This window comes from Pan paniscus, chromosome 16 (assembly GCF_029289425.2).
Source record: "Pan paniscus chromosome 16, NHGRI_mPanPan1-v2.0_pri, whole genome shotgun sequence".
Lineage (NCBI taxonomy): Eukaryota > Metazoa > Chordata > Mammalia > Primates > Hominidae > Pan > Pan paniscus.
The window spans coordinates 81943499-81961059 of NC_073265.2; the positions used below are offsets into that span (position 1 = coordinate 81943499).

Here is a 17561-nt window from a genome sequence, read left to right on the forward strand (position 1 = left end):
TCTGGAAAGTTACATTTCTTAATTTCAGGAATTGTTCCAATTCGTGCAAAGAAAATAAAAGGTAATTATCTAATTCCAGTAAAACTTAATGGGGCCTTCCCACCCCTGGCTAATGGTTGGTGTGAAATGTAATTTGACTTAAACTGTCTAAGGCTGTGAAAGTGTAAAATATTCGGAAGGGTGGGGGGCATTACCCCTTGTGGGAGCCATATTTTTCCAGAAGGCATTTTGATCAAGACAGGACTCCCGCGGTTATTGATTTTAGGGTCATTGAGAGTCCAAGAACTGGGGAGATGAAGGCCACCCGGCGTCAGCACCGCGAGGGCGGAGGGAAGGCGGGCGCTGAGTCTCGCATTGGGGTTCTAGCCGAGGGTTCCAGCCAGGATTGCGTGATCTGGGGGCAGCTCGGAGAGCTCTCCCGACCCAGTATCGGGTCTATAAATGGAGATCAAGATAAGCACCTGGAGGGAGTGGTTTCTCGAGGGCTGAGAGCCTCGCCCACAAACTGTAGTCAGCAACTTCACCGAAGTTGGCCTGTCTTGGATATTTCTTCTCTCCTCCCCTTCCCCCACCTCCCCTCCTAATTCATCAACTGCTGAAACATCTGCCTGGCTGAAACCGCCTTCTCGCCGCGCGCTGGGGGCTGTCCCCAGGTGTTGGTCTTTGTGTCGAGAAAACTTTGCGAGGAGGCGAAGGAGCTGGACAAAGAGCGGGCGAGGGAGGGCGTTTGCCAGCCTGAGGGGTGCGCCGGGCGGTGCGCGCACTTCCCTGGGCTCAGCTCCGTACCCGGTCGCTCGCGGTGGCCAGAGCCCAGCCTCTCTAGGCCAGGAGTGGCGTCCGGCTGCATCCCCGCGCCCTCGGGAGCTGAATAAAGCCAGGCGGGAGAAGCAAAGGCTAGCGCCCGGACGCTGGAGTTGGTGGGAGGAGGCGAGCAGAGGCGCGGAGCAAAGCTGTCAAACTGCGCGCGGAGCCGGGCGCGGGGCGGGGGAAGGGAGAGGAGGGAGGGAGGGGCAGGCGGGAGCCGAGAGGGAGCGAGCGGGCTCGCCGCGCCTGAGCAACCCCTGCCTGTCGCTGCCGCTGCCGCTGCCGCCGCCGGCCCGGACTCGTCCGGAGCGCAGGGTGTCTGCCCAGCTGCGCGCGGCGCGCGGAGGCTCCGGCGTCCGCCGCTGCGCCCTCCAGCCCCTGCTCCTCGCGCCGGCCCGCGTGGGTCCCGGCGGGCGCGAACCCACCATGCAGCTGCAGTTCCGGAGCTGGATGCTGGCCGCGCTCACGCTGCTCGTGGTCTTCCTCATCTTCGCAGACATCTCAGAGATCGAAGAAGAAATCGGGTAAATAGCTGCGCCCAGGCCCGTGCCACGAGCCCTGGCGGGATCTCTCCCTCCTTCTGTACTCTCCACCCTCCGACCCCCTTTGTGTGCGCCGCGCCCCGCTGTAGCTCCGCTGGAGAGATGGGGACGGTTTGGCAGAAGGTGGCGGCGACAGGGGCCCGGGACGGTTTGGGGAGAGGAGGGTGGGGGCGCGGCTGCTGTGGGGTGTCCCCGGGCGGGGTTCACGGGAAGCCCCCAGCTGGCCCGCGTCTGGAAGCGGACTCGCCCACCCTGCCCCCCTGCCTGGCGTGTCCAAGCGCAGTGTCGCCGGGGTCGAGGGAGGGCGCCGGGGAGTGTCTCGGGCGGGCGGAGGGGCCGAGAGTGGAGGGAGGCAGGAGTTTCTTTGTCTCTAGCACGGCCGCTTTCTCGCCTTGGCAAAGTGGGCAGGGGGCGCGCAGGGATCTCTGAGCTGGGGGAGGGGTTCCCCGGGCCGGAGCGGAGGGCGGGGTTCTGCATGGGCTACTGGGAAGCGGAATGTCCCCTGCACACACAGACAGGCACACGCGCCTCCCGCCGGCCCGGGAGCCCGGCGTAGGAGCTGGCACCACTAGAGAAGGGCTCGCATAGCTGGACTGAGACCCCCGCCCTCGCCTGGCTTTGGACGTTCAGCCAAGCCGCGGCGACCCCGGCGACCCTGGGTTCCTGTGCGCTCGCAGCGCGGAGACGGAGACATTTCGGGAAAGTCTGTACCGCCGCCCGGTGGGCTTCTGGGCCCTCAGGCGGGCGATCTGGCCCTTTTTTTCTTCCGACCTCGCCAGAGATAGGGTGGGACCGCGATCCCGGATCCTCCCGGCTCCGGACTTCCTGGAGTGCGCACTTGAGGCGCGGGACGCACCGGCTGTGTGTCCCAGGGGCTGAGACTCGCGCCCCGCCCCGCAGCCTTCGGCTCGCCGGGCCGGGCCCCTCTCCAGAACCTCCAAAGGGCGGTAGACGACAGGTGGGGAGGCAGCCGGGGTTCTGAGGAGGCCCGAGGAGAGCTTCCTGGCCCTGGGCAAGGGGAAGGTGAGGTCTCAGAGAGGGCAGAAGGTCTCTTCCTCTGTGGGATTTGTGCTCTGCCAGGCGCTCTTCTCGAGTCCCGCGCCGCGTGCGCCCCTCCTTTGTCCCATTTGTTACTTCATTTGTTATCTGTGCTAGTTGAGGGTCCGCCACACTGTCAGTCCCTCAAATGGGAGATGCCAGTCCTGGGCCCAGGGGGCATGCCGAGGCCCCAAGGACAAAAACTTGGGACAAGTGCTGCTTCCTGCTCTCATTTTCTCCCCGCCCCTGCCCATCTCCCCGGAATTCCTTCTGTGAACTCCACTGGGCTTCCAGAACCCCTCTCCCTGCCTCTTTCTCCTCTCATTCTCGGTTTCCCCAAGAGCTCTGAAAACTTTCACAAATGCTGCGCAGTTAATACACAACGTGCCACCAACTCCCACGCAGAGATAAACATGCTACTTTTCATAGCTGCTCGCCTCAGAAACGTGGATCGGAAAGCAAATCGGGCAAGTCACGTCTTGGGGTAATGGAAGATGCGGTGAGGAGGGCCTTCCTCTAGGCTCTTCGGCTTCTTATTCCGGATGTGGGCACTGCCCGGCTCAGATCACTTGCTGACCTTTGCCCATGTGAGAGGGAAGGCCCGGCGCTGCCCATTGTTCTGTTATAAAAACATAAGTGCTGTGCTTATCCAGGCACCCCTAGGTCAGCCATTCACTGAATTCTTACCAAATACCTTCCACATGCTGGGAACTTTTAATTTTTAAAATGCAATCAGGAGATCACTTTGCACATAATGTTGCACTTCCTTGCCAAATGCACGGTGAAGCCTACGCTCCCCACATCAGGTTGTTCCCATATATGTACACACCCCTGGGACTTGTCTCACTTGAGTGCTCCCTGCTTCTTTTTATCCTGTCTCTGCTGCGCCAATCCTAGGAAAAAACGGTCAAACAAGTACGATGTGTCACCTCCTGTGGCATCTTCCTTCCCTCTCTTGCCTCTCGTCCCAGGCTGACCACTGGCTTGACCAGTCCTGACCAAGCCTGAGACACCCTCTCTCCTAGGCTGATGTAGCTGCCTTAGGTCAACACTGCATATGCCTTTCGACTGGGATGGGCACTCTTGCCCCATCCACGGTCAGCCCCACACATGTTTAATCCAGAGGAATGGAGGCATATTTTGGGATTCACCACGGCTGGAGGAGGAAACACATGGGCAGAGCATGGGAATCCCAACAGCACCTTCTGTCTGCTTACAAGTGAGGGTTTTTTTTTGTTTGTTTGTTTTTGTTTTTTGTCATTTTTCTTTTTTTCTTTTTCTTTTTTTTGAGACGGAGTCTCATTCTGTCGCTCAGGCTGGAGTGCAGTGGCACAATCTCGGCTCACTGCAACCTCCGCCTCCCGGGTTCAAGCAATTCTCCTGTTTCAGCCTCCTGAGTAGCTGGGATTACAGGCACGAGCCACCACACCAGGCTAATTTTTGTATTTTTATTAGAGACGGGGTTTCACCGTGTTGGCCAGGCTGGTCTCAATCACCTCAGGGGATCTGCCCACCTCAGCCTCCCAAAGTGCTGGGATTACAGGCGTGAGCCACCCCTCCCGGCACAAGTGAGGTTTTAACACTAAATTCATTCTTGGAATTACCCCAACTTTGGGCAGCTGGGCTCAGTGCCCAGTAAGAGCCTTGGCACACTGGCCAGTGAGGGGCGTCAAGGGGGCTCCGCCTTCCTCACCATATGCCTTCCTGGAGACCTCGAATCATACTCAGGCACAAGAGGCTTTTGCACCAGCCCTGCCCCTCCATCCCCAGCTTACTCCGGACCTGTGCTAGGGAGGATTACAGATGATCTGCGCGTGTCGGCCCCTGGGAGAAAGCGATGGCTCTGTAAAAGGATGGCTGTTTCTGGAAAGTAATGAACAGTGGGACCCTGTGATCTGTTGGAAGGAAGGAAAGATAGAAGGAACCTCTTTTGGGGGTAACTTTTTCAAGGATTAAGGAATTTTAAAAAGTGAAAGAAGAAAGTGAATTACATGTGTATTATCTGGAGGGATAAAACTGAGATTTACTTTTCTGAAGCTTTTGATTCTCTTTTTTTATAAAATGAGGCTTTTAATGTGGTGGTCTCAGAGGTCCTGTCCTGCCTGAAAAATTATACATCATGAATTGAGGGGCATGGCTTTCTTTGAGGGGAGTTTTCTGAGACACACATCTCTTTTCCTTAGTGATTATTTTCCAAAGTTCCATTTCTGACTCTCTTGCTCTCATTCAACTGGAGCTGACTAAGAAAACAAAATGTAGAAAGATAAGTTCTCTGCAAAGCACCTAGAGAGTCCTGCCTGGTAGCCAAGGAGTGAATTCAAATTCTAAGTCAGAAATTGGGTGGGGCTTTGGTAAAATAGTCCCTGATCAATTCCTGCACACTCCCAAGTTTTAGATCCAATTCGACCAAGTTGTAAGCTAAAATCTTCTGATTGTTTCTTGGCCTTTAATCTTGAGTGTAACTTCCACTAGGGGATTGTGAGGCGTAGCTGTCTTGCCCATCATGGTGTCCATGGAACTGGGCACACAAGGCATTCAATAAACATCTGTTGGATAAATATTTTCCTGAGTCTGGCACAGTGATGGGCACACACAGCATCCTTGGGCAAAGTTGAAACTCAGAGCTGGCCGGGAACGGTGGCTCACGCCTGTAATCCCAACACTTTGGGAGGCCGGGGCAGGCAGATCACCTGAGGTCAGGAGTTCGAGACCAGACTGGCCAACATGGTGAAACTCCATCTCTACTAAAAGTACAAAAATTAGCCAGGCATGGTGGCGGGTGCCTGTAATACCAGCTACTCGGGAGGCTGAGGCAGGAGAATGGCTTGAAACCTGGGAGAGGTTGCAGTGAGCCAAGATCACGCCACTGCACTCCAGCCTGCGCGACAGAGCGAGACTCCATCTCAAAAAAAAAAAGAAAGAAAGAAACTCACTGAGCCTTGGGACAAGAAGAGAGCATAGGGCTCTCCCTGTAGAAACCTTTCCTTTTTATCAGTTAGGGTGAATTTGACACTGAGAAATAACATCACTAATCTGAGATCACAGCCTGGCTGGTTAAGGGCAGAGCAGGCTTGCACAGGTCTCCTCTTTTGTAACCCAATGTCCTAATCCTCATATTAGTTCCTCTACCCATAAAGGAATTACAGAAATCTTGTTAAAGAGAAGTTGAGTGACTAGTAAAGGTAACAATAGCAATTATGACAACGGTGAAGATGATGATCACGGTTAGCGTTTACTGACTGCTTCCTAAGAGCCAAGAGCTACTCCAAGCGCTTTATAGATGTTAACACATTCCAGCCTCATGGCAATCCAGTGGTCACCTGCCAGTGGCACTGTTTGTAGAGCTCTGTGAACCAGATGCTAGGCTAACTGCTTTGAAACACATTTGCTGGATCCTCACCAGAACCCTCTAAGGTAGGTACCATTTCTATCCCCATTTATTGATGAAGAAACCGAGGCCTGGAGAGGTTGTATACCCTGCTGATAAACTTGTGATAAAGCAGCTCTATGGAAGGCCGAACCCCATGCATGCTCTTGACCATCGTGCTAGACTGCCCTGTCCTCTGAGTTATTTTTTTTACCCTGAGCTAATAATGTTAAGGGATATATCTGAAGACCAACTCATCCCCAGTGGTTCTTCTAAAGGCCCAGAGTTTTCCTGAGAGCCTGGTCTGGCCTTAGTAGTTTCTCCATCAGTCATTTAGAAAGACAGAAGGTGAATGAGGAGGACCAGAGGAGGACTCTGAGCACATCTCCCCAAAATGTCCCTCTAGTCCAGCTAAGTTCAGTGCCATGCTGGAGGACAGAATGGCATTAACCCCAACCTGTTACACAAGGTCACCTACCATAGGTATGAGCATTCCAGACTGAGGTGGAGCCTGGGGCTAAAGTGACAGGAGGAAGGAAAGCTCCTATTCCATTGCAAACCTGATTCTGATGTCAATCAAAAGGGCCTGCCTCGATACTACATGCTGTATATTTGGGCATCTAGGTGTCTGGAGCAGGGGAGATAGTAAAGATATTTAACAACTGCTCCCTCTCCAGCACCAACCTGTTAGAATGGACATCTGACCCATCAGAACTGATGCCATCCAGTACACCACGGCCAGGGGTCCTAGTGCACCCCAGCCAAACACCAGGCCCTGTCTGGGAAAACACTAGACAAGGAGAGGCTAGCTCTGATCATCAGCCATGACGAGATCTGTGAGCAGGCAGCAACTACTGCCAACAGCCAAGAGTGAGGTGAGGTGAATCATTTAGTGGATGAGTGCACGTGGATGGGAAAGAAAATGACCTTGAGCAGTTGCAGTCCAGGCACTCTGTAAGAAGTACACGTTTGCTCAAGACGATGCATTTTTTTAAAAAAGCCCATTCTTCTCCCTAGTACTGGTGTACTTCACTGAAGTATAAGCATGATTGGAAGATAAAATAGGAGAGAAAGATCTGGTTTTAACTCACTTGCTCCAAGTCCTTATTGCCAACTGTTCCAAACATCACATTTAAATTGTAAATAGATACCATCTTAGAAACCAATTCACCACTCAGAGCCTCTTTCCCCCTGTAAGGCAGGGTTGCTAGGTTTTAAACATGTTTTAGGTTTTACAAATTGGAAATGTTGTAGATTGCAAATTATAAATACTTCTTCGAGAGGGGATTCTAGAAAGGCTCCCATTGCTTTTAGCAGGGCATACAAAGCAACACATCATCTGGTCTTTGCCTCTGTCTGTAGCCGGCCTGGGCTCCAGCCATTTTTGTATTGCTTACAGGTTCCCCAAAATGTCCTAGGATTTCATACCTCTGTGCCTTTGCACATCCCGCTCCTGCTCTGTGGAATGCCCTCCTTGCACACACACCATCCTTCCTGCTGTTGCCCTGCTCCTCCCAGGCCCTTCCTTTCTCTCACTGCTCTGTCTTCTTCCAGGCTAAGATCTGGTATCTCCTAGACCCCGTCCCCTTCCAAGACATCTGCATTGGTTGCCCCTCCTGTGTGCACCCTAGCACCCCATCATGCAGCACCCCATGGACATGCATTTCACAATTATATTTTATTTATCCTTTATCTCCAGCCCCTGGTGATACGTATATGGTTTAGTAAATGAAGCCTATTAAATATTTTTTGAAGGAACAAACTCTGACCGAGGATATGCCAAAAATAAGCATTCAGCCTCTCTGCTCCCAAAAGTACATACTACTCTAACAACAATTAAACACCCTCCGCTTGATCTGGAAGCCCCCTGCTTTTCCTATGTATCTAGCGTGGAGGGTGCATCCCAGTGAAGAGCACAGTCTGGCTATGACGTTATTCACCATTGCGGAATGTTTGGGGCCAATGGAAATAAAAGCTGCTTTCTAATTTGTAAAAGCAGAGGACCCAGTGGTGTTTGCCCCCTGCCAGTTTAGGTAAAAACCAAAGATCTAGAGCCCAGATGCCAAGCCTCTGCCGGCTATTGGTTCTCCAGAGAGCCCTTTCCAGCCCTCCACTGCCCACGGTGCTGCTGAGGCTGCCCCCTCCTGCCTGGAAGGACAGCCGGCCCCGTCTACCTTAATCCCCTTCAGGGCTTCCATAGTGGCGTTGAGAGCAGACCAGGAACGCAGGGCCAGCTGTTTCCGTGCAAGGGCTGGTCGCCAGGTAGGATGCTGGAAACTGAGTGTTAGAGACGTTGACAGTAAGAAATGTGAGGTCAGGTCGGGATGTGTCATCTCAAAGATTTTCCTCATGAAGCACCTTCTAGTGGTGTTTTTATTTGAAAACACTGGTCAAACCAGTGAATCCTCATGACGGGTCAAGACTTGGGGCAGCTGTGTGGATCCTAGATCAGGTTCGGAGCCTCATCTCTCTCAGCTGTCTCAAGCAGACATGAGTTAGAGACAGTTGGGAGGATACAGTGGAAACGGCCGGGGGAGGGACAGGAACATGAAAGCCACCAGCTGGGTGAGTCAGGTGGCTGTCTCCTGCCAGGGCGTGGGGACAAGCTCATCTTCCGGAGAGGCACTGTGGGGTGAGACACCGTCGCCTGTGGCCGGCTGGCTGACCGCCCCTGGGCTTGCTTACCATCTCTCCAGAGCCAAGGCTGGTCCTTAAGCGTTGAGATTAGTCACTCTCTTGGGTGGCATCTGGGCTGGTTTTAAATTCTCCTTAGTCTCCTGCAATTTATCACCCAGCTAGGAAGCTGCCCGGTGTCCTGACGGGACCTGTGTGTCCCATGTTTTCTCAGCTTTGGCTGTCACTGACTTCGCGACGATGGCAAGGAGGGAACGGCTCCAACTGGGGAGAGCAGCGGCCCCGACACGACATGTGTCTGTATTACACGTTGGCAGTCGAGGTTCCTCCTGACACTTTCAAGCACTTGGGATCCCGATTCACTCCCCTGGGAAATCCAGCGTCCCGCCTCACTGTGTGGGTGTGCCTTTGACTTCCCAAACTGCTCTGCAAGCATGAAGCTCTCAGCTCTGTCCAAGGGTTTCCCAGTGCCTTTTTGTTATTAGTGAAGGAATGCGGAGGGACTCAGCTTTGCTTCCTGGACCTTTTTTAAGGTTCAGGGAAACAGTTCCTCCTCCTCCTCCTCCAGCTTCTTAGTTGATGGCCAAAGGATGAAAGGACCCCTAGGTCAGTGGTTCCCAAATAGTGAGCCACAGATGAGTGGTGATCTGAAAGGAGCCAGAAAAAAAAAAAAAAGTGCAATGTAGCCATGATTATTAATAGTTTCAAGTTGCCAGCTGCCATTGCCTGAAAAGAACTCTTCTATATTCTGAGATAATGTTCCTTTTTCCTTTGGGATACTAAGATGTCCTTTCTTTTATGAAAGGGAGTGCTGGTAGCTATGAAATTCTCCCTTGGCTGAAGAGGGTGGTAACCTCATGAGTCCCCACCCCCAGTGTTTTGGAAATACTATGGGTCCTTGAAATCTGATTGTCTGGGGTCTGGATCCACAAGGTATTCTGAAAAGCTCATTTCAGGAAGTAGCCTCACTCCTCACATATTTTCTTCCCCATGGAGGCTGATGCCAGCAGAGAATAACAACAAAGTCATATTTTGTCTGTGTCTGCTGGGGTCCAAATGATTTTCTAAACACTTTAGCTGTATTCACACCTGTAATCCTCCCAACAGTCTGAGGAGGTCTATGTTATTATTATCTCCCTTTTACAGATTAGTGAACTGAGGCCCGGAGCAGTTAAGTAACACAGCTAGTAAGGTGCAGAGCTGGGATTCAAACCCAGGCTCCCAGGAACAAGGATAATTCTCCAAAAAACGATGTCTTAAATGACATCCAGTGGGGAAGAGATGCGTGCTTGTATTTTCAAGGAATAAGCCTTGGAAACACAAAGGTCTGTGGGAGAGAGAACCCTGGGATGTAGCGATGCTGAAGGAAACTTAGGGGATAGCATGTTGGAGCCCAGGCCATAATGGGACATGGCAGCCAAAAGATCAGTACAATTTAGGGTTGCCAGCTCCAAAACACCTTAATGCGGAATGACGGCCAGGGGCACACCGCTCCGCCTCTGCCTCCCCACTTTTCCTCTCCTCTCACACCAGCTTCCCCGCACAGAGTCTCATCAGAATGGCTCCGGAGCATGGCATTTGTTTGACCATCTCATTACCACAGAGAGAGAGAGAGAGACACACTGAGAGAGAAGAGAAAAACAACACAAATGATCAAGGCCTGGAGGAATTTTCTTCTAGGGGAAGAGAGAAGAGTTGGTGCTGTCAGCTTCCCCAGTCAGTGGAGCCTGACAAGGAAGGGAAGGAGGGAGGGAGGGAGGGAAGGAGGGAGGGAGGGAGGGAGGGAGGGAGTGACGGAGGGAGGGAGCCCTTCGGGGAGGGGCCAGGCTTAATGCAAGGAGATAGCACATCCCAAGGAGCCCCCTTTCCTACGGTAACCACATTCTGCTGAGAGCTCACATTTATCACCTCACTCAACCTTCCCAAGCTCCCTGTTAGTCCATTTGCACATGAGGAAATGGAGACTCAGAGAGGTCTTGGGACTTGCTAAGGTCACACAGCTAGTAAACATGGAGCTGGGATTCCACCCAGGTTTGCCTGACTCCATGGTCCATCTGGTCTTAGCCACTTTTTTATACTGAGGTTACCTGGCTGCTCGCCCCCATTCCTCATGCCTCCTGCCCCGGGCCTCCTACACTTTATCCCGTTTTCTGTACCATGCAGAGAGTTTGCACAAAGATGCTGGAAACTTTTGAGATGATAGAATAGACTCATCATGTCAGATAGCTTCGCGAACACAATGGCATCTGTCACCATCGGGCACAACACTTCAGCGGAGGCTCTGGAAGAGGCAGACGTACCTGGACTCTACCTGGGGAGGTGTGAGCACTTGTTATTGAGCTTCCCCAGTTCTAATTTTGAAAATCGGCTGCACGCGGAGGAGTGATACCCAGGGTTAATTCACGCCTTCTTGGTAAATGCCAGAGTAGCTTAATAATGAAGGCGGGAGGCATAAGATGTCTGGAGAAAGTGAATTAGTAAATTGATAGGGCAGGTGACTTTAGTTTGCTATTTTCCTATAAGCAGTAAAGGCCCTCCTACTGCATCTCTTGAGGTTCCCACAATTTGGGATTTGACTTTAGGTGGACTCAGGATGATGCCCAAATTGTATGCTAATCAAAACATTTAGTTCCCAGGAGAAGCAAAGAGAAGGGCAAGAGAGAAACTCCCCGTGGTGTTCTGTCTTGGCCCGGGCAGGGAGCCTCTTAGGCCGGCTGGACACAAAGGCAGCAACGTGCTGACAGACGGCATCCCAAAGAAAGACCCGTGATGGCCCAGCCTTGGTAGTAAAGCCAGTTAAGGCTCCACAGGCCCTTCCCCAACCTGCCAGAACTGCCCACCATAGCTCTAACCTCCAGCAGAATGCCAGAATGAGTCACTTAGGTATTCATCATACATCTCTCCCTGCTGCCAACCTGGGGCCTTACTTTTATCTGTAAGGACTGACAAGTTCTTGCCAGAGCTGGATTCATGGCATATAATTCAGGACATTGGGCCAGACCTTTGGAGCAACTGAGAGCTACTCTTGGAAGATTAAGGCTCTAGTCTTCAGTGGAACACTTATTACCTGTGTGACTTCAGGCAAATGACCTCACCTTTCTGAGTCTCAGTTTCCTAATCTGTATAATGGGGTTAATGATACCCAACTTACAGTGTTCTGAGGATTAAATAAAACACAAATGGTGGGAATGTAAAATGGTACAGCTACTATGGAAAACAGTATGACGGTTCCTCAAAAAATTTAACGTAGAATTACCATATGATCCAGCAATTCCACTTCTGGGTGTATATTCAAAAGAATTGAAAGCAGGGGCCAGGTGTGGTGGCTCACACCTGTAATCTCAACACTTTGGGAGGCCGAGCTGGGTGGATCACCTGAGGTCAGGAGTTTGAGACCAGCCTGGCCAACGTGGTGAAACCCTGTCTTTACTAAAAATACCAAAAAAAAAAAAAAAAAAAAAATTAGCTGGGTGTGGTGCTGCATGCCTGTAGTCCCAGCTACTCGGAGGCTGAGACAGGAGAATAGGTTGAACCCGGGAGGCGGAGGTTGCAGTGAGCCTAGATCATGCCACTGCACTCCAGCCTGGGTGACAGAGCAAGACTCCATCTCAAAAAAAAAAAAAAAAAAAAATTGGAAACAGGGACTCAAATAGATATTTGTACACCCATGTTCACAGTAACCTTATTCACGGTAGCTAAAAGGTGGAAGCAACCCAGGTATGCATCAATGAGTGAATGGATAAACAAAATATGGTAGATGCTGGGCGAGGTGGCTCACCCCTGTAATCCCAGCTCTTAGGGAGGCACAGGCAGGAGGATAGCTTGAGCCCAGGAGTTTGGACATGCCTGGGCAATATAGCAAGACCCTGTTCTTAAAAATTTTTTTTGAAAGGTATATCCATACAATGGAATATTATTCAATCTTAAAAAGGAAGGAAATTCTGACACAAGCTATAAGATGGGTGAACTTTGAGAACATTATGCTGAGTGGAATAAGCCAGTGGCCAAAGCACAAATACTGTATGGTTCTACATACATGAGGCATCTGGAGTGGTCAAATTGATGGAGACAGAAAGTAGAATGGCGGTTGCCAGGGTCTGGGGAAGGGGAAGGGGAATTTGTTTAATGGGTATAAAGTTTCAGTTTTGCAAGATGAAAAGAGTTCAGCAGACGGATGGTAATGATAGCTGCAGAATAATATGAATGTCTTAATGCTACCGAACCGAACACTTAAAAATAGCTAAGATAGTAAATTGCATGTTATGTGTATTTTAGCACAATTGAAACACACACACGCGCAAGCAGCCAGAAGAGTGCCTGGCAGGTGCTCAGGACACACTGACTTATTTTAAGAGCACAGTTGTGATTTTCAACAAAGCAACATCAATGTGGGTATTATTTAATTTTAAAAATAATACAGGACCAAAAAGCAGATACAGGGGAAATGGAGGGAGAAAAGGGGGGAGGTGTGGCTATAGACACAGAATTAGAAAAATACAAATCATCACTTTGTTGTATGTTTGGATACCCAAGCTGGAGGTGGCCCAAATACCCAACATCTGGGATTTAGGATTGTGGAAAGTGCAAGCATACTTTTGTGTGGCCACTCTGAATTCTTGTTGGCTGCCCTGCCCATCTAAGTTTAGTGGAGGGGCCCATAAGGTTTTGCCAAAGCCTAAGTTGCAAGGAGGGCCCAGAGTGATGGGGGAGAGAGGCCAAGACAGTGCAGACCCCCTCCCTCCCAGACGCAGCTTCCGGAAGTCCCTTTCTTTATCACCTGCCTACGGGTGGCCTCTAAACTGTTTCTGGCTCAAGGGTGAACCTGAAAAGAAAAGAGTCCGAGATACTGATCCCAAGATTTGGCTCCTGCTGAGCTGGGAAGAGGTAGGGCACAGCTGTCTTTTCCCTTTTAGGCTCTCTATGATACCGCAGGAAGGAGCAAGTGAGGTGGATTCCAGGAGGCTTGAGATGCCAAAGCCAGTTCTCAGACTTGAGAGAGCATCACAATCACCTCGAGGATTTGTTAAAAACAGAACGCTGGACACCTCCTGGAGTTTCTGTTTCCACAGGCCTGGGGCAGGGCCTGAGAATTTGCATCTCTAACAGGTTCCAGGTGATGCTGACACTGCTGGCCCATTTCAGGACCACACTTTGAGAACCAGTGAGCTAGAGCCTTGTCACTCGGTGTGGTCCTCAGACCAGCAACAGGGACATCATCTGGATATTTGGCAGAAATGTAGTGTCTCAGGCCCTCCTCCAAACCCTAGACTTGCCGAATCTGAATCCGCTCAGTAACAAGCCCCCAGGTGAAGTGTATGCACACTTTGCTGGGGGAATGATTGGTTTCCCTGCCTTCTGCAGAGCGCCTGCCCTAAGCAGTGACCTTGGCCCATCACACCAGGGGTAGCCTGTCAGTGTAGCTCCACTGCCCATCACAGAGTCAGCCTAGAGGGACCTCCAAATGGGTATCAGAAAAATGAATAATGATTCTTGGCCAGGCACAGTGGCTCATGCCTGTAATCCCAGCACTTTGGGAGGCAGAGGTGAGTAGATCACTTGAGCCCAGGAGTTCGAGACCAGTCTGGGCAACATGGCGAAACCCATCTCTACAAAAATACAAAAATTAGCTGGGCGTGGTGGTGTGTGCCTGTAATCTCAGCTACTCAGGAGGCTGAAGCAGGAGGATCACTTGAACCTGGGAGGCGGAGGTTGCAGTGAGTCAAGATGTCACCATTACACTCCAGCCTGGGCATCAAGAATGAAACCCTGTCTCAAAAAAAAAAAAAAAAAGAAAAGAAAAAAAAAACACTACAAAGAAAAATGAATAATAATTCTTATTACAGCCACTGGTTGGATTCCTGAGTGTATGCCAGGAGCTTTTTATACATTGTTTCACACATTTATTATAAAACCCCTGCAAAACCCATTTTACGCACAAGTAAACTGAGACTCAGATAGAGTGACTGCTTAGGAAACAGAAAAAGAACTTAAACTGTATGGCGATCTAGCTGGCTGTTTTCCAAGGTGCCAGGGGTTTAGCCTTTAGCCATCAGCGTATTTCTCTCCTCTGTCCTCCCAAATGAGGCCTGAGGCATAAGATGAGGAGAGCAGAGATCTTAACCAAGGGTTGAAGTGATTTATTACATAAGTCCAAGGAGGATACAGTGTGTCCAGAAACAGGCTTGACCCGCTGCTGGAGCACTTGAAGGAAATTTCTAGAGAAACTGGACAGCAAAGCGCTCATCAGCTGTGTCATTAAGCCCTCTAATGAGCTTGGCTAGGATGCGATCATTCACACAGCACAGGGCCCCACTTCACAGTTGGCGTATGCAGTCACAGTTCCCTAGAGTTCTGGGGGTTCCTGGGTGGATCTGGTGGCCTGCCCAGCCTGCAGTCCAATTCCAAACTCCACTCTCAGTTATAAAAAGCAGGGGAATGGAGAGGGAAGGCCTCTAGGGGTGATGGAAGGCAAGTCTAGGGGAGCCTTTTAAAACCAATCTGCTCTTCCAGATAAAGAAAGTCTCCAAGCAGGCTGGAAGCCAAGAATTTAATTGTATTTATTTTTGCTATTACCTTCTATTTAGGGCAAGGGATATTGGTATTCTATCTGTGGTAGTGGTATAAAGATTCCTTTTGTGATAAATTCATTTAAGTTTCTAAGTGAGTCAATTTAAAGGAAAGTATTAAGTCAATAAAGTCTAGTTAGCAAAACGCATGAAGGTAGACCCGGAAAATGTTTGAAGTTTATGCAATGACATCGCAGCCTTTCCTCTCCCTCATAGTCATTATCTGCCCTGGATGGCAGCAAACTCATGACAACTCCTTGCAAAACTTCTCTCCAGAGTGACTGAGTTAATCCTTCAGAAAGTACCTACTTACGGAAACCATTTATAACTGTGTCTGGAAACGGCCCAGCACACAACAAAAGAATCCTTGAATAAAACAACCTTATGAATGATTCAAACAGTGTCCAACAACCCTCCTCCAAGAGAGGGTGGTCCCACCGAGAGGGGAGGATGCCTTAGGCCCAAGAAGACCCCTTTCACCCCTGCAACACCGCTAGATTAGACCCTCATCTCACCATCCTCTGAAGCTCCCTGCCTCTCTCTGGCACATCTCCCCACACCATGTTTGTTGCATGGTTTCTTGCCTGCTTGTTAGTTTGTAGCTCCTTGAAGGCTAGGACCGTTTCAGATGTGTGCCCCACTGTACTTCCAGCTCCTGCTACAGTTCCTGGTAGAAAGTAGGTGCTCTTTTGGAGAAAGAAGGGAAGGAAGGAGGGAAGGGATGAAGGGGAGGGAGTAAGTTCCTTGAGGGAGGCTGAGATAGGCCCCAGTTACTGATATTCTAGGATCACTTACATATTTCTGTCTATGGCCAAAGGAGAAAAAAATGTGGTAGGGGCTGTATTAGCTCCCTGTGCAATTGTCTGATTTGAAATCCACTGAGTTCCATTTTATTTATTTATTGAGATGGAGTCTCACTCTGTCGCCCAGGCTGGAGTACAATGGCGTGATCTCAGCTCACTGCAACCTCCACCTCCTGGGTTCAAGCAATTCTCCTGCCTCAGCCTCCTGAATAGCTGGGATCACAGGTGTGCGCCACCATGCCCGGCTAATTTTTGTATTTTGGGTAGAGGCGGGGTTTCACCATGTTGGTCAGGCTGGTCTTGAGTTCCTGACCTCATGATCCGCCCACCTTGGCCTCCCAAAATGCTGGGATTACAGGCATGAGCTACCATGCCCAGCTGAGTTCCGTCTTATTTAGAGAAGACACCCACTTTCATTTTTGCCTCTGATTTCATGAGGAAAGACCAGCCCACAGTTTAAGTAAGTATTCCTAACAGGCGAATCCACAGTTCTATATGGGCTCTGAGGTCTCGTGCACAGAAGCCAAAGGACTGGAGGGATGTGACCAGATTTGGGAATCAGGCAAGCTGGCTCCAGGCAGGCTGAGATCAAGCTGATAACAAGGAGATTAATGAGGGCCTGCAACCTCCTCAGTCTTGTATTAGGGAGGAGGGTTTTCAAATCAATGCTGGTCTGGCTGGCTTAATGGTACCTAATCTTACCTTTTGAAGCTCACGCATTTGGGAGTTGAGATCAATTGAGATAAAATAAAGTAAAATATGTTGACTTTGGGATTTTTAGTCTTCATCAGAGTCCCATTGTGTAGTGTTGTTTTTATTTTCTGTCTTGGAAATAGGCAGAGATTAGCTGCTGGAGAGGGTTGTTCTGTCTGGACTAGGTGGTCTATTTACTTTTGTTCTGCTTTTTTTCATTTTCCGCTCGATGATTCTTCATGAGGGAAGGGCCCGTTTCTTTCCTGTTCATTTCTGTATAGCCAGTGCATGACACCTGGCACATGCTCAGTAACTAGTTCTCAAATGCAGCATTGCAGCATCACCAGCACAGACTGTGTGCCACGAACCACCCTGCTGGAAAAGCCAATCTGCTCCTGATTAGGTGCAAAAACAGCAGCCTTATAAGGCACTCACAGTGCCCCTGGAGAAAGGCGTCAGGACGGTTTCCTGGGACCTGGTTTCTGTGATGGTTACCATGAGCTTTGTGCAGTCATTGCAAAGCTGTGTGTGAGCAAAGTGCATCCGATCCATTTTACAGGTGCTTACAAGCCCTGTGCTGAGTGCTGGCGACTGAAAAGATGAGTACAGCATAGGGAAGGTACTCATGGAGTTTGTGATCTGGTGGTGGAGCGAGTTGTGTAATGACGAGGAATGTGTCTGGAGGTGAGAGTTTGGGGGTCTGGGCTTTGGTTGTGGATTTGCCACCACCAGGCCATTGCCCTAAGGGCAGGCCCTAACATCTTTGGGCCTCAATTTTCGCATTTATAAAAAGTGGACTCAATGGACCTACAGGTCTTCACTTGCTCTAGAGCAACAAAACTGGACAGCTGTCTCAAGGAGTTTTCCTGTGCAGTGGAGTTCAGCCTCACTGGAAATAGCAAGTCCATTTGCTGCTACGCCCCTAAATTCCTTGCCCTGAAATTTTAGAGCAGGGCAATAAATAGGTGTTGGTCTATTTTCACCTACCACCTGCTCTACATTAAAAAGAAAAGAAAGCTGCTATATGGCAAGAGGAAGACAAGCTAATATACTGAGTATCTGCTCTTTGCCAGGCACTGCATTTGACATTTTCACATCTCAATGGAACGTCCTG

The 17561-nt window shown here is 50.2% G+C and overlaps 1 protein-coding gene across 1 annotated transcript in view; it reads left to right on the plus strand.

Annotated features, from left to right (window-relative positions):
* The first annotated feature begins 629 nt into the window (after positions 1-629).
* The window catches only part of ST8SIA2 (ST8 alpha-N-acetyl-neuraminide alpha-2,8-sialyltransferase 2), a 75302-nt gene continuing 58370 nt past the window's right edge, over positions 630-17561 (plus strand). The window contains exon 1 of the mRNA XM_003816786.6: positions 630-1328. Coding sequence (XP_003816834.1) covers positions 1231-1328 — 98 coding nt within the window. The 5' untranslated portion in view covers positions 630-1230. The remainder of the gene's footprint in view (positions 1329-17561) is intronic.